Source organism: Dermacentor variabilis, chromosome 4, assembly GCF_050947875.1.
Source record: "Dermacentor variabilis isolate Ectoservices chromosome 4, ASM5094787v1, whole genome shotgun sequence".
Classification (NCBI taxonomy): domain Eukaryota; kingdom Metazoa; phylum Arthropoda; class Arachnida; order Ixodida; family Ixodidae; genus Dermacentor; species Dermacentor variabilis.
Genome location: NC_134571.1, coordinates 96,790,126 through 96,812,486, shown reverse-complemented (window position 1 = coordinate 96,812,486; position 22,361 = coordinate 96,790,126). Strand labels below are relative to the sequence as shown.

Here is a 22,361-nt window from a genome sequence, read left to right as displayed (position 1 = left end):
AAGATCACCCGTAAAATTTGCTTCAGACGTTCATGCAGGTTTTACCCTGAAACCAGTAGCACAAAAGACTGCTCTGTACGAAAAAAAAAAGCAACAGTTGTAAACACGCAAAACCACTTGACGTCAGGAAAATCCGCGAACCTAATTGGCTGGCGCATATGTGCAAATTGTGTTCGAGATGGTCAAGGTACACACAACCTTGTAATTCTTAGGTTGTCACCGACTATACGTTCAGTAGGCGTACCTTGGCAGCTGACCTCATCAAGTTCGGTTAAGTGGATGCTGACGAAGACGATTGCGGCGTTTACGTGTGTTTGGTGAGGAGTTACCGAGGTACGGCTTGCTCCTTGAAGCCGCAGGCATGTGGAACTTACTTCTGACGAAACCACATCTCGACGTCATCCGGCGTCGCAGCGTTCATATCGCACGGTTAGGTGAACGCACAGTTACTTACGGACGAAATGAGCACAACGTGGTTACCGACAAGTGCGTATACCCCAAGGTACACTTCTAGGGCCGCGACAAGAGCGCGTCCACAGCGACGCGCTGACGCCGGGCGACGCCGCGGTGCGCTGGAAATACGCTACAAGTACGTCTCGCGCTGTTTGGCGGTTTATGAGAACCTTAAACCTCTTTCGCTACCAAGCGCTCTCTGCAAAAACACGAACCAAATAAAGCGATTGTGTTTACTCGTTCAAGAAATATAAATGATAAGAAGAAGCAAGAAATCATACTACTAAAAAACTTAATTTCAGACGAATGCTCGTAAAAACATTTTCGAAAAATAAATAAATAATAATAAACTGAAAGCTCCCTTAACCGCAGTACGAGTAAAAACTTCGCTGTAGAACTTCAAAACTACAAGGCTAGCTGGAAAGGTGTGTTCTTAGCACTAGAATAGAGCGATAACTGCGGCGATGATAAATGCCCGTGGCTTCGGCAGTTCTTAAGCTTAAGCGCGCTGAAGCTCGACTTGTGCTTGCACGTTCTAGTTCGAACGGGCCCAGCTCGGTCCTCGGCAGGAGCAATGCAAATTTAAATGATGACTATCGTTTATCCTCTGTAGGGATAGGGCTAAAGAACCCCTGTAGGTCAAAAGTAATCCTAGAGCTCAGGATCTCCAGAGAGTGAGAACCGTTTTGCTTCCAGACTTTTGAGCCCCGCATGGTTCACAGGGACACCACTTCGCGTTTTGGCGACAGCGCCGTTCACGTGACCCATCACTTCGTAACTATACGCGCTGATGAATGTTGCGCGAGTTTACTGTGCCGTGCTGCGTTTTCGAGATTCTCCCATGACGATTACCGTTCTCTTGCCCTCGAAGTTCCTGTACGAAGGCATGGAGGAGGTCGGTTCTCAAGGCATCGTGCCCTACCTAAAGTCTGACGGCAAGAGCAAGTTCTTCGATGGCATCGACTTTGCCTGCATCTCGGACAACTTCTGGCTCGGCACCGAGAAGCCGTGCCTCACGTACGGACTCAGGTCAGTGCTGCGTGCGGCAGGGCGATTTGCTCGGGCGATCCTGTGGAAATATACGACTACTAATGTATACGACTACTACTTTCTTCAGTCGAGCGTGCGTGCAGGTTGGTAAGCTCACGCAAACGAAAAGTAGCGACGAGTTTACGATCTGCATGAACAGTTTGACCACTATATCCAAGTCAATCTCAAGCATGACATACTTGTAAGTGGCATTTCTGAGGCTTCAGCCAAAGCCTCACGGTACTCACCGGATCCCGCCTGTTTAACCTCAACGGTCCCGCGTCATCTCACTCTTCTGGTATACATTTGCGGTACGTCGCGGTTCACCATGTAATAAAACGCTGTAAGCTCTGCACCTACCGGAATGGAAGAGGAGTATTTTAATGATTGGAAAATGTAGAGAGGTCGGCCGGATATTGGAGCATCTGGCCTGCTACTCTACGTAAGGGAAGGGGAAGAGGGGAAGAAAAAGGGTCACAATGGGGGATGATAGTGGGAGGAACGAAGTGAAGGACACATTACACAACTGGTATCACAGGCGTGAGTCCAGGCCCGTGTCACCTAGGAAACGTGAAAATGCACGCATTGTCTCTGTCGTCTGCCAACTCTGTGGCCATGCGCCTAGCAAGAGGTCCTCCGACAGTGGTCCATTTTGTAAATGTCTCAATGTATCTGCCATTGTCGGTCTTTCGCGCGCATCTAATCACACCGGAATGGAAACTTTTACGCTTATTATGTGACTATGCAACAGAGCAAACCATAGAGCAAGGGCATAGAGACAAAGACGGCTCTGTTAGAGATCAAAAGAACGAGAAGGAACGGAAACGCTATACAGAAAAGAAGGGGATTAAAAATACGCATCCAATGCCTACTTTTATTTCAGGTGCAAGTTGAGCTCCTTATCATTCGAGCTTTATGTTTATACCGAGGCCCATTACCAGACTAATATCGAGTCGTCTTCCGATCGATTTTAGGGCTTAGTATAAGAGAGAGGGAGATAGGGAAGTTGTATTCTATGGGAATTACGCGTATTTCAACTCGAGGAAATCCACGTTGAATATGAGTTAATCACATAAGCCTTCCGGCAAAGTACAGTAATTCAAGAACCCGCCGTGGTGGCTCAGTGGCTATGGTGTTGGGCTGCTGAGCACGAGGTCGCGGGATCGAATCCCGGCCACGGCGGCCGCATTTCAATGGAGGCGGAAACGCACGTGTGCTTAGATTTAGGTGCACGTTAAAGAACCTCAGGTGGTCAAAATTTCCGGAGTCCTCCACTACGACGTGCCTCATAATCAGAAAGTGGTTTTGGCACGTAAAGCCCCATAGTTAAATTTTTAAGTAATTTAAGATAATTCATTCACATTAGCTGAATTGAACTGTGATGAATAACGATGAAGTAATCCCGACTGTAAGTAGGATTACTGTCTTGCAGTATCCGTAATTAAGTAGTTCGTTAAAATTGGAGAAGTACTCCAAAAGAAGAAAAAGAAAGAGAGGGACAAAGTGCCGGTCGACTGAATTCTTTCGTTGTTAATCGACGTGGTTTGCTGAGCGCCTTGTTTCCATTTTCTTGCAGAGGGATAACATATTTCGACATCGAAGTCGTCGCCGGGACACACGATTTTCATTCTGGCCAATATGGCGGAATAACGTGAGTTACGAAATACCTTTATTATTTCTGTTTAAAACTTTACAGCGTAATTGTTTGTTCGACTACAAGCGGTGGAGGATCCTGTGGGAGAAGTCCGCTCCATATGTCTACGCATTCTATTTTTTTAGAGGACCATTACAGCTAGCACAATAAAATTTGGAGACAATATTGGATATGTCAAGGTTGTGATATATAGGGAGAATTAAAAGTGCGTGGGCGCATTAGTAAGGTTAGTACGTATAGTGTGTTCTTTGAGAGGAACATGCTGCGGAAACATAAAAATTGTGGTTGTTTTGGGAGAACCGTCGGAAATAATCAAATTCGTGATAATTTGGCTTCTCTTCTAGGTGTTTGCGAATATTCGAAACTAATATTCGAAAATAGTAATCTGGATAGTATTGTCCTACTAAATATGATCATTTTCCGAATATAGGATTCGAATATTTAAAATCACCAACTGTGCGTCATCAAGCATAAAACTGGAGGAAAACTACAGTAGATTTCATTCCAGCGTGGCGATAGTAGGCTTAAAACAAGAGAGTCTACATTCTGAAGCGCGCTAGATCGCAGAGGTAGCCAGTCTATTCCGGCTAAAGCGATGCCATCCGCATTCACCAATGAGTCCTGACTATGCGAATATAAACTGATTTGCTTGTATTGCTACATTTGTGCTTTTAAGAAACAACGCGCTTCGTAGGGTGCAATGTAATGACTGAAACTCGCCAACCGTTGTGAATATACTGCGATGTGAAAACCGTTTAAGAACTGAGAATACATGCTTATTCGAAAACTATTCGATATTCGGTTGGAGTTGATTCCGGCATTGTTCTATTCCTAGTTGATTCGCTCTCAAAAATTGCTGTCCGCGCACTCCTATAATTTTCAGTGCTTACTGGAGCTTTGAAACTATTTCGGCTTGTGAGCTACTCATCACGTTAAAATGAAACTTCTCAAGAATAAAGTATCCATTGAGATAAACGTACAGAAGAAACTTCAAAGTTGTGGGTGTATTACCGGCTGGGTAAATAATTTTGAAGTTACCGTCTTTAAAACACTCTTTCAAGCAGTGAGATAAATTTTATAGTTGTTCGCGCGAGCAAATTGGTCGACATTTCTGCTTGATGCTTAACACTTACATGGGAGACCCAGTGCGCTTAGAATTCAGCGTCAATCTGTAAGCGGTCTTGCCTGCAACGCTTTGAGCGCGGGCACTTTGGCGCCGGTGATAAGTACTCCATGGCTGCGAAGAAGTTGCTCAGGAACTGGAAAAGCTCGTTGCTGGCAGTGGCGTACCAACTATTTCTCGGGTAGGGGGATGGGGTGGGGGGGCGGCAAACCGCAAACCATGTGACCGCCCTTCCCACGTCCCCCCTTCTTTTTCTTTCTCTCTCTCTCTATCTTTATATATAATTACTATGACATTAATGCATCAAAGTTACAAACACGGATAAGGTGCCTCAGAAAAGCTGGCCTACATTTCCATAGAAGGACCACAGTGTTGTTAAGGGGACGGTGTTCTGTGACCTTCACCAGTACGTGCTTGGAGCTCGAAACATGTTGACTATCGGAGAGGGTTCGGCAGGGAAGACGAGTTATGGAAAAACAAATAACAGAAGTTTAATACATTATTACGGATGAGCGGTGCGCTCCAATACAAAAAATAGAGAAACCTTCAGCGTGCGTGCGCCTGCACGCAATTAAGGGCAGAGAAAATACGACTACGTGGCGGCTCTCTCCACCCTACGGCCAACCTCATTCTGTCTTGCTCCCTGGTATAGGGCCTCGTCAGAACACGTCGGACCAACCCACCTAGAGTAGCGCGGAAGGAAACGTGAACGTAGGCTACGTCGAGTCAAAAGACACGGAGGGTCGTGGCAGGGAATCCACTCCTTCGTGTAGAGGGAGTGAACATAGGACAGAGGGGAGTGGGATTTGCGCATACCGCGCATAATCCCGTCTCACACACCCGACGGGGAAGCCTTTTTCATGTTGACGAGCGTGACAATTAGGCACAGCCATGTCCCAGGCGTTTGACATCTGTTCCATTCATTGCCGCACTAAGTGAACCGTAACCGTGTGCTACTCCGTCTGTCGGCCTCCTTCTCGCTTTTGAATTACATCAAGAGAAAGAGCCTGAAAATGCATCTGTTAGTTATGTTATAATTAACAGACGTAGGCTTCATTATCAATTATGCATGTGGGACCACGGGAGATCGAAAGATTATTTGAATTTGATCCTTCAGGGTATATAAAATCTCAAGATGATGCAAAGACAAAGGCAATCAGTGGGTTACATAGATCCCTGACCCCGCACAGTACCAGCAGTACAGCGCACGTGAAAAATACATAAGTGCTGCAAACAATTTTAATAGTTGAACAAAGAATAGCACTTCGGGTTTACGTCTACAGCACAAGTTTATCGCTAGTTAAATCAATAGTTTTGTTAATGTTATGCATAACAAAATACAATCAATATGAACTACTTGCAAAATTCGCAAAAAAAAATACTACATATGTGTGCAACCTCGCAGAATTACAGCACAATTCCTAGTAAGGCTGTTTCTTTCGAGCAGCTGCAATAAACATCTCAGTTTCCTCCTGTAATTATATCAGAGACATCAAAAAGTTGTCCGCATATGACTGTTCCGTTTGAAACAATGCCTATATATAACACTTTCGAGCACTTCCTGTGGCGAATCTTTAAAAAAGCCAGTAATTCATCAACGCATGTTACTTCCACAGAACAATAACCATAGTGTCCCCCCTCCTCTCCCCCAATTTTCGGTAGATTTGATTTCGGTTGCGGTTCTCGCAAAGGAGCGGGATAAATTCAACTCTGTTCTTAAAACAACTTTCACAAAGCTCCTGATCGCATTTATGCCTAATTTACAGCAAAAGTTATAGTTAGTCTCCTCACTTTGAACTTTACCTACAGATTGCCCATAACACACCCTTGATTTTCTCCAAATATAAACAAAGTGCCTTCTTTAGTTCAGCGAGGACGTAGAAGAAATGAACTAAAGATGTCTTATGACGCGTGAAAATAGAAGGGGAAAAAGTGACGGCTGGGTAATTATTGGCGAGGCTTCTAACAGGACCAGGACGGTAAAGATTTTGTCACACATTGCACTTTTCATGACTCTCCCCCTCCCCCCCCCCTTTCCTGTGTCTCGACCTGTCGTAAAGCCATGTCGGAACACTTGGGCAAATAATTGATAACGGCCATAACGGCATAACTCCGGATTAAATTTGACCATCAGGGGATCTTTAACTTGCCCCCAATACATGGCATACGGGCATTTTTGCATTTCGCTCTTGTCGAAATGCGCCCTCTTTGTCGGGATTTGATTCTGCGACCTCGTGATTAGCCTGTATAGATTCGGACTCACGATACTTTCTGAAAGGGACATCCAGTTTACGAGATTTATCAGTGAAATATATAAGCGCCATGTTGCGCGTTTAGAATTGGTGTCAGGATTCTTTTTTATTCTCTGCCCCACAACCATTTGGTGAAGTGCGTAAAAAAAGTCGCAATTAATTTGCCGGAACGGTGAAGCATTGATAGTGATAACAAAGTATTAGACAACTAAACCAAGCATGGTTCGTAGTCTTACCGTAGGCATAAACTGCATTAAACATCCTGTTATTAATTAAAATGCACGGTCTCACGCGCACGGGCAAACATGAACAGATCTCACTCGATGACCGCCAACACTCGCTGCCAGAACTCTGGCGCGATGAGAATTTCCGGCAGCAGTGGCGAGCGGACTCCTTTTCGCGCTGCTTCTAGCTTCAACGCGAACTAGTCGCATACGAAGCATTCGCCCATCTCGCCGCGGCTAACATTCGCACCCACCGCAGATTATCTATACAAGCGCGCGGCCACGCTCAGCTTCCGAACTAGAAGAGGAGACGATGTGCTAATTGAGCACCCAGCGCGATGTGTGCGCGTGTGTTTGAGCTTACAATCAGCCTTGGCTATCATTTGCGTATTTCTAAAAATTTGTTTCACGAATGGGATCTTACCGCAACCTTCACATTGTAGTTTTATCTGTGTTCGCAGCAATGAGTATTAAGAAACAAAAGCGAGAATCGAAACAGCGTGGGTATACCGTTCTGCTACTGAATGAGTTCTGTTTACTTTGGCAAGCGTTGAAATTGTTATCTGTAGATACCATTGCACGATTACCTCGTTTCTTGGACGTTTGTTGTTCGCGAATTACGGTGATGAAATTGGACAATTGGCCAAGAGAAAACCAATATTTATTGTTATTGTTCGGTCTTGTTCGTCCCGTCCTTTACGACGCACTCATCGATTTTACGGAAATTGTGTCCTTACAAATAGGAGTCGCATTTTTTTATGCGATCCCCTTTGTATATTACTGTGGGTCAAAAAAGGCAATGCCGAAGCACGAAGCTTATGCATGTATTATGCTTTCTTACCATGCGCAGTGATCGCTGTGCTGAGCCACGCCGTCGGCCTAATACAGGATGCTGATGTAGGCATAGCATAGTGAGTTCATGTCTGCTAGACTAGAAATGCTTGACAACGATCGATATCTTCGACACATCGATACCAACGATCAATCGATATCAACGATAGTTCGATATCAACGATCGTTCGATATCAACGATCGTTCGATATCAACGATCGATCGATATCTTCGAGGTTTTTTTGTCATCATTCTTTCGGCCGGATGGATGGATGGATGGATGGATGGATGGATGGATGGATGGATGGATGGATGGATGGATGGGTGGAGCTTATGAGCGTCCCTTTTGGAACGGGGCGGTGGGTTGCGCCACCAAGCTCTTGCTATTATACTGCCAATGTCCTACCTAGGTTAAACAATAAAAAAAAAACACTATGAACTCCCACAATAAAATTTTCTGATCCCCTATTGCGAACTGTGCTTTGGTACGTCCCCGTTTTTTGTCGTTTGCCGGATAGCACTCGTTAGCTGACGGCGACCTCTTTTCTCTCAGGCACGAGGCCATGTCCGACCTTATGGACCTGTTCGACAGTCTATTGGACGCTACGGGAAAAATAGCGGTGCCTGGCATCTACGACGACGTGCGCCCCGTGACGGACCAAGAACGCGAGCTTTACCGCCGCATCGACTTCAATCTCGTAAGACGCAGGCCGTTGCGTTCTTGTACGCACTTCCGAGACGCGAATACCTTTGTACGTGCCGCAGTACAAGAATTCTTGGCAGGTTCGTCAGCAGTTTGTGACGTTTATTAACGATACACGTTAATAAATGGCCCACATAAAAGAAAAAAAAGTAATCTCAAGGCTCTTCGCATAGATGTGCGACCGAAAGGACAACGGACAGCAAGTCCTCTTTCCGACATGGTGCCGCATACGTATACGTGGCCGTGCTCGACAATCGCCGCTTACGTTGCGCGATGACGAACTTGCCCTGGGAAGGCGTAGATGCGGCTTGGCCATCCACCATGTGCTCACAATGTCGCCTGCGGCATCTGTGATTTATGTGCATACGCACATTTGCGCCTTTTACCACTTTTGCCTATTTGTATCAGTGTGTTTCGGCGCTTGTGTGTGTGTGCATGCGTGCATTTGTGTGCGTGAGTGTGCACTTGTGTGTGTGTTTGTATTTGCGTTCGTGTGCGTTTGGGTGTGTGCGTATGTGCGGTGTGCCTGTGTGCGTTTGTGTGTGTGTGTCTGCGTGCGTTTCAATGCGTGTGCGTGTGTTTGCGTGCGTGTGTGTTTGTGCTTGCGCACGCGCGTGTGTAAACTTTGCGTGATTAGATATGTGACACATGAGGGACTTCAGACAAGGCGGCACGAACCAGTCTAAATAGAGAGTACAACTTGCTATCCCGTTTCAACGTTTGTGTGGTTACACACTTCGGAGTCACGCATCACAAGCAAAAGGCTCGCCACAAGAGGCTTAACGAGCCAGTCAAACACTAAGTATAAATTAATATTGCAAGCAAATGTAGTTCACATAGGCGAAATAATGCAGCTAAAGATCGCCTCTTCTATATAGGGCCGGCGGAACGCTCACCAAAGGAATATGTTGCGGCATAAAAATTAAGAGGAGGATGTCACTGTTATGTTTCAAATGGTGTAAAACATGCCGCAACTTGCTAGGTTTTGTTGTGCTGCGTTGCGTTAGGTTGGATTATGTTCACTTTATCTTAAGTTTTCGGTAGGTTAGGTAAAATTTGGTTGGGTTGGTAACTGCTTGAAGTTTCCGGGAAACTGCCATCATTTGCAGTGGTCCTTCTGAGTAAAAATGCATACCATATACTCAGTGCTACATTACTCTATGTATTAAATAAAATGTGAGCATTAGAATTTTCTGATTGTATATTTCTGCATTCAAAGCTGACTGAAATGACCAAGGACGCTAGCTACGCGTACAGTTTCTTTTTCTTTCTGTTTGTACTCCTCTGCGTATGAGCTTTCTTAGGATGACATAGCAAGAGTACGTGAACCCCAACGTGACAAAAGATTTGTCAATAGTGAGCTTTTGTCTGGGTAAAAAGAAAGATAAATGAAGCTTTTCGTCTCAAAGAATAAGTAGTGATATTTTATTTGCGGAGCCTTTAATCGGTGAGGTTATGTTCGGCGAGCTATACGGGGCCGTGAACTGTCATATGAGTGGTGAGCGTACATGTCTTGGGTTTTTTGTCCAGGAAACTCCAGTTCCGTAACTTCTGTCCTGGACTCGCTTATTTGAAGTTGTTTTGCATTTGGTTACTGCGTCACTGCGTTCTCTCTCGAACAGAATGAGTACCGTTGGGAAATGGGTGTCTCGAGACTCGCCCACGAGGACAAGGTCGAAACGCTGGTGCATCGTTGGCGTCAGCCGTGCCTCTCTCTGCATGGTAAGTGCCGAGACGCTGAGGACTCGACCGTCACTAGCGCCGCAGTTGAGCTGTCTGCCTTTCGCGCACCCGCCGTTGCTCATACAATCAGACACTGCGAGAAGCTTTGAGTTGGCATACGCCTGCTGTTCTTTATTTTGGGCCGAGCAGGTTCATTAACGATAACCTGTTGCAGATAGCGCGTTTAAACGATATGCAACACAAGAAAGTACGCTTCTCCACATGCCTCCTTTTACCTAGCCAAGTTGGCGGACCTCGGGCTAGAATCGTGCAATAAAGTGTCAACATGCCGGCTGCCGACATACTTTTTGCCACCCTCCGTTCCGCGTGCTGTCAAGGCTTTCAAAACACGCTTCTTATCTACTAGCGACAGTGAGGCCGTTTTGGTTATGGCAAGTGATGTGTGTGGGAAGGCGTGCTTACGAAATTTTGCGTATTGACCCGAAGAGGCGGGCGCTATATGCATACGAAAAATGGCAATATTAGTTTATCTACTCAATAAGGTTTTATTAATAGCGTCCTAATTGTTCACTTTAGGGCATACGTTATAATTTTTGTGTGATTGAATCCCGTCACAAGTAAAGGCATATACCTACCAAAGAAGGCTCCATGCTCTCTATCACGCTTTATCGCACCTAGCATGACTCCCTTTTCAATAACACATTTGCAGTACAATAGAATATACCTTGTTTCGCAGTTAGCGTTAGCCATGCTTGTCAACTACAACACCAGCAAGAAAAGATTTGGAAGACATGGTACAAGATCTTATGACCTACAATGTTCGGTCGTCATACTTTTGACGATCAAACACCGTAGATCTTATAGGGGTATAACTCAAGTTCGTGCGTGCTGACCAACCCTTCTCTGGATCGTACCGAGCCAGCGGAGCGGCAGTAGCTCGCTAACACTTTCGCAGCAGCCCTAGCTTGTCAGAGCTGTGACCTCCAAACCGCGGTTCACTTCCAGCACGGCGGGTTCAGTCCAGGGGGATGGGGCGTGTCTTTAACTTAAGGTGCTTATTTACCGTAGGGTTCGTGTACCAACAAAGGCAGCAACATAGAAATACAAACAAAAAAACCACAGCGGTGGAGCGTTCCGCAAGGCTGAGGCGAAAAGACGCACAATGGAAGAACTACACAGGAAGTTAAGCTCACCTTGCGGGATACGCGCTCGGGCCCTGGGGCAGTCAGTCGCTCGCGAAGGCCGGATGCTGTAGGGGGCGGGGTGCGTCGGTCTCCGCGACTGGGTTCAGCCCAAAGACAAAAGCGCATCGGGCGAATAGCGCTTCTTCCCGAGCGGCGGAGAGGGAGTCTTCCGGGTTCCAAGAAAGGAGAAAGGAGGGAAGCCTTGACTGTGGCGTTGCGGCCAGTCTTGAAGAGCAGCGGGAGCGGCGAAACGTGCCCTCTTCCCTTCCAGGAGTGAGCACGTGATCTTCGCGCGATAACTGGGCGGCCGTACCGAAGGTATCAGAATGCGAGTGCATTCGCACAATCTTAAGATCGTATCTTGCACCATATCTTAGAAATTTTGTTTCGTTGGACAGCTTGGCTAACGTTATTTGAGACGCCCTATATAGGATGAGACAATGCAGGAAGGTGTTTATTTGACGTCGTAGTTTCGGTATAGCGAGTAGCCTTTTCTTTTTCAATGTGGTTTATGATTGCACGTGAACGTATATATGCATACTTGTGCAACATATTATTGAAATAGGAATTATATGGACACACCAGGCGCATCTTTGCCGTCGCCGTCGCCGTGATGTTCCGTATAAAGTCCAAGGGCGATGACACCGTCGTCGCGCGCCGTATGCTGTATGTGCGAGTGAAAGCGTGCGAAGGTGAGCTGACGATAGCCCTCGCATCGGAGGGTGATCGAGGGCGATACCCTTCCGATGCTCACCCTCGCGGCTCAATCTCGCGTGCGCAAGGAACCGGGGGGGGGCGGCAAGTAAGGGGAGGCGGGCATTGTACTTCGGCAACAATTGCGCATGGCGCGGGCATTTAAAAAGCGATCTGGTTTGGGGGCAGAGTCTATAGGTGGGCTGACGGCTCGTAGCTTTGCGTGTGCTGTGTTCGCGCCGTTCCGTTTGCGTTGAAGCGATAGACAGCGGGAAGGTCATTTTGCTCGCTGCTCAGCCGGGCTTCCTCACGTGAGCGTTTTGACAGCGAGTGTCCGCGGTCATCGAGTGTGATGTGCATGTTTGCCTGTGTGCGCGCGAAAAGATGCTTGTTAACTTAGTAAAAAAGCGAGCGTTTATAAGTTTATAACGGCTGATAAAACTACTATCCTTACTTACTATGCCTGTCTACTAATTTGCTATCTCAATCGATGCTTGGCCTTTAGGGCGAAACTTCGACTCTTTTAGTTTGTATAGCGTACACGAGAGAACGACAGAAGCTGGTCTCCACGATTGCACGTCGATCTCAGTGCACTATCTGACGACCTTGCTTTATGTGATTGGCCTAACTCACACAGCATAGCCTTGATTATAACGGCGGCCCTAGCCTACTTACAAGCCCCTCCCGGAAAATCACATGTGCCCTGTTCCAATATTCCCTGTTTATTCCTTAATTTATAAATCATAGACGAACAAGCAAAACTGTTCCGGGCATATAGGACTTTCCGATAGGTCTGGCCGTGACTCACGGTCACCTCCTTTTCATCATCACCGCTACCCGCAGCTGGCAATACTATTGAGCTGCTGTTCTCGAGGTCGAGGGTTCGATCCTGGCCGCGACGGCCGCATTGTTGAACGAAATACGAGAACGCCACTCTGCTTAAATATAGGTGCATTTCAAACACTCTGAACTGGCCAAAATTATTACGAGAGCTCCCCCCAACACGACGTGCCTCATAATCAGAACGTGGTTTTTGCACACGAAACCCTAGAATTTATTTTTTTTCCTAATATCTCCCTTTCTTTCCCATCCATCTTTGCCAGTGCAGCCAGCTCAGACCGGTCTCTCTGCTTCTTTGTAAATATATTAATCTCCCTTTTTCTCTCAGTCTGAGATCTTGGGAACTCGGGAGTCACCTGAGCATGAACTTTGTCGGGGAGTGCTGATGTATTATACGACGGTGCATTTCTTAAACGTGCCGCACGCAGGAATCTCGGGCGCTTACTCTGATCCCGGCGAGCCGCAGTTGGTACCAACCCACGTGCACGGCAAGTTCTCCATCCGCACAGTTCCCAACCAACAGCCGGACAAGGTGAAGGAGTGCGTCACAAAACACCTCGAGCAACGCTTCGCCCAACGAAACAGCCCGAACCGCCTCAAGTGAGAGAAATCTGAGCGCCTCACGCTGGCTATATCGTGATCACGACGCCATGTTGCCGTAGCTGGCCACGACGCTCCACGTTCTTCCCTGTATATACAATTTGTTCCACGTAACTTGTGCGGAAATTTAAATATATGGAAGTGCCTCGTAGTTGGGCAGATCCGAGGTAATGTTGTTTGCCGTCGCACGGAGCAAGTAAGACCATTTTTTATATTTCCGCGTAATTACATAATTAGTAATTATTAATGAGTGAAGTTCTCAAACATTATATACCGAGAAAAATTGTCAATGTGAAATTTTCGTGTTTCTCGGGATTTTTTTCAGGCTCGGAAATATACTTTTATGCAGCACGTACTGAGCGACAGAAAGCTGGATCGCAAATTTCAACTGCGTGGGCATTTCGATGCGTATACCAACGAGAAAACTGTCCGTCCGTCCTGTAGGACGATCGCTTTCAAGATAACACCCGCAGCAGCGAGCGAATTCGCCTTCGTGTTGCCTCTCGCTTCAATGCAAACTACGCGGCGAGAACACAGAGCACAAGAAGCTGTCAGAACTCGCCGAACTGAGCCTCCAACGCAGATCGCTTTCAAGGTTAGGGCCAGCGCGTCTCTCTTCAATGCGAACTCAACGGCGAGAATAGTGTGCACACGAGGCTGCCAGCAGTCGGCACTCTCTCTGTCGCCATCGCAGATCGCTTTCAAGCTATATGGCCCTAGCGGCAGTGCCACACGCCGCCGCCGCCAGAGTGCGCTTGATCACGGTTCATAATCGTTCGACGCCCGTGAATAAGATGGCGGCTTGTACTGATCGGAACGTCAACTGCACAGCTGGCGCCGCCACCTGCAGTAGTTTGCTTGCGTCATCGATTCACCTGGCGCCGCCGTCTGCAGTTCTGTTCGGTCGCCGTCTGTTCGTGTCGCCGCAACGCTGTCCTTTGTACTGGTCGGATCAAGTTTCATAACTTTGATAATGACATCGGGCTGCGTGGAGAGAGAGAGAGAGAGAGATTTGTTTACAGAAAGGCAGAGAAGGCGGCCTGAGCGTGGAGATAGCAAGCAGCACTAAGAGTTTCTGCGTAAGGTTTTTAAGGATGGTCTAGAATTTTCTCGTTGATACTTTTGCTATAGATACAATATTTGAAAAGTTGATCAATTAATAATGACTAATTATGTAATTAGGCGAAATACAAAAAAAGAACAGTCTGACTTTTTCCAAGGGACGGCAAACAACATTATCTTGGTTCTCACCTTCCACGTTGCACTTGCATATATTTAAATTATTAACACAAGTTACCTGGAACACATGATATATTATATATGGTAGGGGTATCATATACCATATAAGGTAAGGCAACCAAATTAGGAAGGCCCGCTAAGCTTCAACAAAGCACTCCCTCACCAGAACAGCAATTAACCTCCCTGGTGCAATATTTGACCACTAGCTCCCTCATGACTCCTGCAATTAACCCATGGCCCTCAGTCCTCAGATGCTGCGAAGCACCTGACCAAGACGGCGGTCACGCCTGTAGCTCCTTGTGTAACTAATTGACTCTAGGAAGGATCATAGGAAGGCCCTCATATTAACATCCAGTCTTCTTGTGAAGTACAGAACTACCTTGTGAAATACAGAACTATTATCGCAGTGGCTACGCATAATCTATTTGTTTACTTTCGTAAGCACATCGCCAATGGCATGTTGCTCCCGAAGGCATGTTTAACGTTATTATTATTATTTGTTGCTTCTCCCAAGAGAACGATTTTCAAGCACAAGCTAAATTGTACCTTCGTGCTACTGTTGAGTGGATGACAGTTCTTCCCCTTCATGAAACGTATGGCTCGCGGATTTCCGCAGAAATGATTTGTCGTGAAAGTGTTGAAGCTTGGGCAAGTTGGTAACAGCTCCTTTAAATGACGTTCACACCCCACAACGACCTAAGGAAATAAGGGACCGGCAGAAAGCGAAATAGCGCTTCTCTGCCTGTCTCTTATTTTCATGGTATGCGTGCGCTATGAATACCATCGAAATTATTTGTCCTATTCAGTGCCCCGCGCTTCGAGTTGCTGGCTTCACCTTGGGACCTTGCTGGCCTTGTTAGCCCAGATGATAGAGTGGCCGCCCCGGAAATGTGTGGTCCCGGGTTCAGTCCTCTGACCAGGACAAAATTTTCATGAGCTGTGGTGGCTCTTTCTTTAATGAGCGACCCCTGTGGTTTGTTTTGTGGCTTCGTACTAATGTTGGATGCATTACATTCTTTCTTTTTACTTTCATGAAACTTCCCCCATCTTGCATATTGCCGCAGAACTGACTTGCCAATCACGAGTATACACGTACCTTTAAATTTTAGCCCATTATGATTGATCATAGTGCCACAAGATTTCGCCACGAGGGCTGCTATCTTCTGGGGCGTCTTCCATTATTTGTGGCATAAGACAACGTCAGCATAAGTGTATTATAAATCATCCTGTTAGAAACACCAGCTTATTTCTTATTTGGTTTTCTAGCGTGAGAACTTAGGGGAACATCCTGGTCGTCGTATATGTCGTCAGACGGCTGCGACCGTACCTGGAGTACCACATCAAGCCTTCAACTACTGGCTCACCCGTCCAGATGGTATTGAACCTTATCTCTCTCTCTCTCTCGTCTAGCAGAAGATAATTCGAGCGAGTAATGGGCCCACCCTGCTCTCAAAATTGTGACGTGCACAGGTGTAGTCGAGGGATAGATAGATGCTCGAATTGATGCGCGCACTCACGCAGGGTGACGATGACACACAGCACTTCCACATGGTTCACGGACCCAAGGACGCCGCACTTCAAGGCTGCTGCGGCTGCAGTTAAACACGGTGAGACTACATGACGATCCCAGAAGACTGGCACAATATCGCGTCAATGGCCAGATTACATTGCGAGTATGAGATTTAGAGTAACTCTCTGTCACACTTGCTCAACCACTTGTTGCAACTTCGACTGCAACCCAGATGCTGGCGTTGTGGAGTGTTGCTGGAGGTTGCGTATCGCTTTAGGTGATGTTCACCTGTACTTTATCAGTATGACAGATAGTGCAGCGCTTAACACTTACTGCTGCAACGAAACTATAAAGTGCGTCCACTGATCCGTGAGTGTATGTCCGTGTACGCTGAAAGACTTTGTCTTTGTGATAGCTTAAAGCAGGTTAGAAGACCGACAGGTAAGAAGACAAACAATCTCGAGAATTCGGTACCGGCGGTATTTTTGCCCACTGCTTTAAGACAGCAGCTGCGGTTCTTGGTGTCAACTGAACTGTTTGTAATTGCATGACATGTATGTGTGCGCATTCGCCAACTTATTCTCGTTTTCTTCCCTGCTATCATTTTTGCAACGACTATGTTACCCTCTCCGATCGCAGGGTGGTGGTGGTAGTGGTGAATTGTAGCAACAGGCGGGTTTAGCCTGGCGAACAAGGCCGGCAATTGCTCCGCCCGAGCGTCTCGCACAATACCGCTGAAGGGTTTCACCATATGGCCATCAAACCAGTCTCTCTTAAGAATTCGATGAGGAGACGTGAAGTTTCTTTGCGGGCTATAACTGTTCCCTCGGGAAATATGAGGTGTTGCAGGCGCGCATGCGGAAGGTCCTTGTTTTGCAGATTTTTCAGGAGAGTGTCTCTTTCATCTTGGAATTGCTGCCAGGACCACAAAAAGTGCTCAATGTCTCCTGTCTCGTTGCATGCCGCACAGTTCGGAGATTCGCCCCGTTTTAGATAACCAGGCCGGTGTATTAGCAGATTCTGTCCTTATTCGATATAGAAGTGTGGCTTCCTCTCGGTGCAATCTCTTGGTTACGCAGGGCATATGCGGTGGAACCCAAAGCGACGCAAAGTGATTTCGAATGTCAGATTTTTGCACTTGATTACTCTTTGGAGCCTTGATTTTGGGAGGATGATAGAGCGCTGCGTATGCAAGCGCATCAGCTTTTTCATTTCCTGAGATACCAATGTGGGAAGGAATCCATTGAAACTTTACTGTGAAGCCTTTGTTGTTGAGTTCTTTCACAATGGCTAGTGATTTGCGTGGGAACTTGAGGGATGGCAAACCACGGTATATTTGTTGTAATGCGGCCTTTGAGTCCGTGAGGACAACCACATTCTGCAGAGGCAAAGTCTTTAATTTCCGCAGAGCAGAAGCTATTGCTACGCCTTCCACAACTGTAGACGAGGCTATACAGTCCAGACGGCCAGACCACGTATATCTTAGAGAGGGAATATAGACTGCAGCTGCGCAGCGGTCTTCGTCTGCCTTGACAGAGCCATCTGTGTATACTTGTAGGTGATTCGGGCAAATCGTGTTCAGGTCTTCCAGGACTAATGACTTGGCTTCTGCAGATGGAATGCAGCTCTTTGATTGCAATCGTGGTACACTTAAGTTGCATGTGATGTCCTCGAATGTCCAGGGTGGTTCTATCTTTTCCCTCTGTCTCGAGCAGCGCAATCCTAATACGCGAAGCGTGTTCAATGCTGCATAAGAATGTGAGCGCGGCCTATTACCTATACGTCGTAAGAGGGCTCTACCGGGCGTAGACTCACTCAATCGTAGGAGCTAGATCATCAGAGCCTGGGAAGCCTGAAGTTGTAGAGGGCGTGACTCAGCTTCGTAGAGCACTTTCTTGTTTGACGCTGTCTGAGCGCCGATCGCAGGGTACCATATCTATAGAAAGGTAGCAAACTGAGCGCGCTCCTGGTGAACCTCTCTGACTTTTATTCTCTTTTCTCTTTGTCTTGTCGACATGGGCCTACGAACTGTTATCGCGTCTGCTCGTCAAATACACCGGATAAAAAGACAGCGCATCGAAGCTGCTATAATCATAGCCATGTTTGAGTACTTAGGTTGTGCGAGTGAAAATAATCTCACGAAGGGAGCACCTGCAAAATCTTCCACACGATCGCTTTGATGCGGCGAAATTTTTTGTAACAGCGTGCCTTACACAATCTGAAATCTTGTTGGTCATTCGGTTAATAAAAAGCCTCTACTTCCTCGCGACAAACAAACAAGAGCAATTTATCTTCATTGTCAACCCTGCGTCATTTCTAAAAAAAGCATAGAAGAGATTGATTGTCGTGCCAAATAATATCTTGAAATAATAGTGTAAAAGGGAGATTAAAGCGCACGAGAAGATTATTTGCCTCAAGTTGGAACCGTGCATACACCTTAAGGTCCACGCGCGCGGTTCTTTATCAATAAAGCCACCGTCGCGCCCATCATATTGTTGCACATGAAACGTATATTTACAAATATTTACAAGTAAGGCGAGCAGCACAAAAGTCACAGCAGCCAATATGGCGAGGAACCACCTCTACGTCCTCTTCATCAATGCTGGCCTAATGCGACAGACATCTTCCTCGCGGCAATACCGCCCAATTTCTCTGGACGTTTGCGCACGTCTACAAGGTTAGCGCTAGGAGCGTTAGCCAGCGCCACTTACGGTCAAAGCGGCGAAAGCGGGACATCCTTTCTAACCGTAGGCGTCACGTATAGTACGTCTGATGCAGTAATCTTCAACTAGCGCGTTATCGTGACACGCAGTGCACGGTGTGGAGCCCGACCTGACCTGCGAAGGAGGCACCATCGGTACGGTTTCGGCGTTGAAGGACCACGTGTGCCGCAACACGCTGTTGATGCCCATCAACTGCGCGGGCAGCGCGGCGCATGCGCAGAACGAGAACACTCGTCTCTGGAACTACGTCAACGGAGTAAGTCCATCCTCTCTCCTGTAACTTGCGCAAGCTTTATCTTAGGGCTGCGTATGATAGAATTTCCGGCAAAAGTTTTTCGACAAGAGAATCTATTGTGTGACTATGCCACAGCGTGTAAAGCAATAGGTCTCAAGAAGTGTGGAACAGGCATGTCACGCCCCTCCTTTTACGAGGCGTTATTCGATGATCATTAATAACCGACATGCCCTAATTTCCGTATAGTGTGCTGCTCACAAGTTCAAGAGCGTGCAAAACAGTGACCTCTATTTTCGTGGCTTAAAGAAACAATTTGTACTGAGGCCCCAGTACGCGGCTTGACATCAGGTTTGGTCATTTTCAGGGGTTTTGAAACTTTTGGCATGCATAATACTGGCGACGCTCTCCAGAAGTTTCTCTTCTTGTGTGGCTCTTTGAAATTGCCTTCCGAAGTTGGCTTCTCCGCAAGCTTAAACGTGGTGAGGAGAAGCCGCAACCCTCTAACTTTCTTTTTTTCTTTTTTTGCGGGCGATGGCTACGGACGAGCTAAGTGGTTGCGTGCCCAAGAACCTAGGAACCTGTCTAAACGTCAAACGCGCTTATATACATGTAACGAAATAAAGCAAGAAGCATATGCTGAAGTAACTACACGTAGTATTTCTCCCTCTTCAGACCGCTGTACGATACAACACTACACGGAGGCATTAGTATGGGTACATTCATGTGCTGAATATTTTAAATGCTTCCCGGCAGTGCATGTAGTGTTCCGTCGATGTTCCGCAGGAATCCGCGCGATGACAGTCACTGGGGACTACACCAATGTTTTTTTTTTCTTTGGAAGAGACAGTGCGCACTTGTCAGGTTTGCATATTAATGCTCGGAAGTCTATTTAGAATAGCCTGACAAGGAAATTATATTTACCCTCCGGTTAGTGGCGCTAGTAGTAGTGTTCAGCGTGCGCTCAAAGTTAAATCGCATATGTTTAGCACATAACGCATTAGGGAGACCAGCGAGATAAGTAACTGAGAGTCGACTGCGGCATTTCTTTGGGAGCCCCTTTCGCATTTGCAGCCTGTATACAGACACTGTAGACACTAGTATGGTGCGCGTGATTGGTCTGGACTCATGTCTTCTCTATCTCTTTCACTCCCCCACGTGTAGGGTAGCAAACCAGACAAAGTCTAGTTAACTTCCCTGCCTTTCCTTTCCTCTCTCTCGCTCTCTCCCTTTGGATTTTCTGCGTGGGAGACAATTTAACGACGAATGTTCCTTGCATAGTGTATAATTTATTCACTGCTGGTATAGGAGACATAATTAAGATATCAATACACATTCACCCAGAACGCTAACAGTGCTTCCAAAAGTGCGTATGCATTCTGCGTAACAAGCCTTAGTGACGCCAGCAACGTTCAGCGTGCGCTGGAAGTTGAAGCTGCTGTGCTTAGCACTTAACGAAGTAAAGAGACGCCAGAGCTAAGTCAGCCTCGAGTGGTGCATACTTTCGGGAACGATCTTTGCGTCTATTGCGTGGGAGAGAATTAACAGCAACGGAAGTGTCTTATAGGCTGCACAATTTATGCGCTGCGGGCAAGAGTCCTTGTTAAGAAACATCGACATATTTTTGAGCGTTGCTAAGAATTCCTTTTTGTTAAAGCGCAGTACGTGAATCAGAACAAGGCTACAGTGAGCTGCGGAACCAGATGACGCGTGTCACCTGTGCCGTCTAGCTATTATCTTTTTCGCAATGGTGACACATTCGCCAAGCTTCTGCATATTCAGAACGTCTCCATGGAAAGCGAAAAGTATGCACTGAAAGACATCGAACTCATACATGAGCGGAGCACAATCTACTGCGGGCGTTGAGCGAGAAGCAGATAAGTTTACGGACTTATTTCACCGTGTCCAGGCTGATGACGGAGCTGATGAAAGCCCTGTGGGTTATTGACAGGACTTTCGCGTTAAACTTATTTCATGTAAGTAAATATAATTTCATAAGCATTAGTTTATTCGTTTTTGTTTTCACTCCTTTTGTTGCAGGCAAAGCAATTCGCTGCTTATTGGTACGAGGTCGCAAAGCTCCATTGACCGGAACGGACGACGTGGCCCAGAAATCCACCGTATCTCCAGGGGCTTTATTGCCGACAAAATATTTCTGCACCTGCGGGCCGGTAGCACGCTTTAAAAGCACACCTCACACTTCCAGCGTTCAATAAAACGCGCAATCAGAATAAATTTACAGGTAGTACTTTTCTTGTCGTTGTTCGATTAAATAGATTACTAAGTGTCAGCAAAGTCTGAAGCTATATAACCACATGGAGTTGTGCAAAAGGTAACGCAGTTTTTTTTTAAATATAACCGGTGAAGTTTAGGAATGAGGGAGTTGAAATGGGAAATGTTAGCAACTATAGCGCTTCTTCGCCACAGCGGCCGCATTTCGATGGAGGCGAAATGCGAAAGCACCCGCGTACTTAGACTTAGGTGCACGTTAAGGAACCCCACGCGGTCCCGCTACGCCGCGCCTCATAATCAAATCGCGGTTTTGCCACGTAAAGCTCCAAAATTTAATTTTATTTCAGTTAGTTTCTTCACAAGAAAATAAATTGTCCAACGATCAAAGTAGGATAACATGAGGTGATATGAAATAGACTTCAAGGCAGTAAAGCACATTTCGTTTTTTTTTTATTGAAGTGAATATTAGGAGAGGTTGGCGCTTTCATGGTGACACCGGCTACTCCTTGTCACTTGGCAAAGGAAACAAATTTGCGTAAAAAGGGAGAATAACGACACAATATATGGCACCATGTAGAACACTGGATGAAAAAAAAATATGCAGTCCAACAGTACATGAATCGCAAAGTTTTGTGCATGAGTTCAGTACACGCACGCATATATAAAGTCAGGTCTTTTGAACAGCCAAAACACACAACACATGTAATGCACTGCAAGTACAGAACAGAATTATACATATCGTGTAAAAGTTGCGATCACCACATAAACCAGTCAGGAACCACGAACAACATTTATGTTACTCACTTAGCGTATTCGGATCATCTGAAACTTAATATTTTCCCAGAATGTTGGTGCCCTCTAAAACCTTTTTCAGAGCAAGAAGTGCTCTTTTCTGAAGGCCCGCAGTTGGCCATAGGCCAAGTACCTTTCTTAGAGTTAATGGCCTTCTGTCTAATATCAACACATTCGCTTGCAGTACCCGTCTTTGTGGATCGTATTTCGAGCACTCGAGGAGAAAATGATGCATGACTTCGCCTGGATGGCCACAAGAACACTGCGGACTAGAGACACGTTTCATCCTGTACAAGAAGTGTTTCGTAAATGCAGCACCAAGACGCAGGCAGTGTACCAATGTTTCAAATTTTCTGTCTCTTAG

The 22,361-nt window shown here is 46.4% G+C and overlaps 1 protein-coding gene across 2 annotated transcripts in view; it reads left to right on the top strand.

The window, feature by feature from the left end:
• The window catches only part of LOC142577859 (cytosolic non-specific dipeptidase-like), a 32,650-nt gene extending 11,435 nt beyond the window's left edge, over window positions 1-21,215 (top strand). For both annotated transcript variants that reach the window (XM_075687294.1, XM_075687293.1), the window contains exons 6-13: window positions 1,325-1,482; window positions 3,059-3,133; window positions 8,120-8,264; window positions 9,892-9,991; window positions 13,098-13,269; window positions 16,030-16,115; window positions 18,831-18,997; window positions 21,014-21,215. In XM_075687294.1, coding sequence (XP_075543409.1) covers window positions 1,325-1,482; window positions 3,059-3,133; window positions 8,120-8,264; window positions 9,892-9,991; window positions 13,098-13,269; window positions 16,030-16,115; window positions 18,831-18,997; window positions 21,014-21,061 — 951 coding nt within the window. In that variant the 3' untranslated portion in view covers window positions 21,062-21,215. The remainder of the gene's footprint in view (window positions 1-1,324; window positions 1,483-3,058; window positions 3,134-8,119; window positions 8,265-9,891; window positions 9,992-13,097; window positions 13,270-16,029; window positions 16,116-18,830; window positions 18,998-21,013) is intronic.
• The last annotated feature ends 1,146 nt before the right edge of the window (window positions 21,216-22,361 follow it).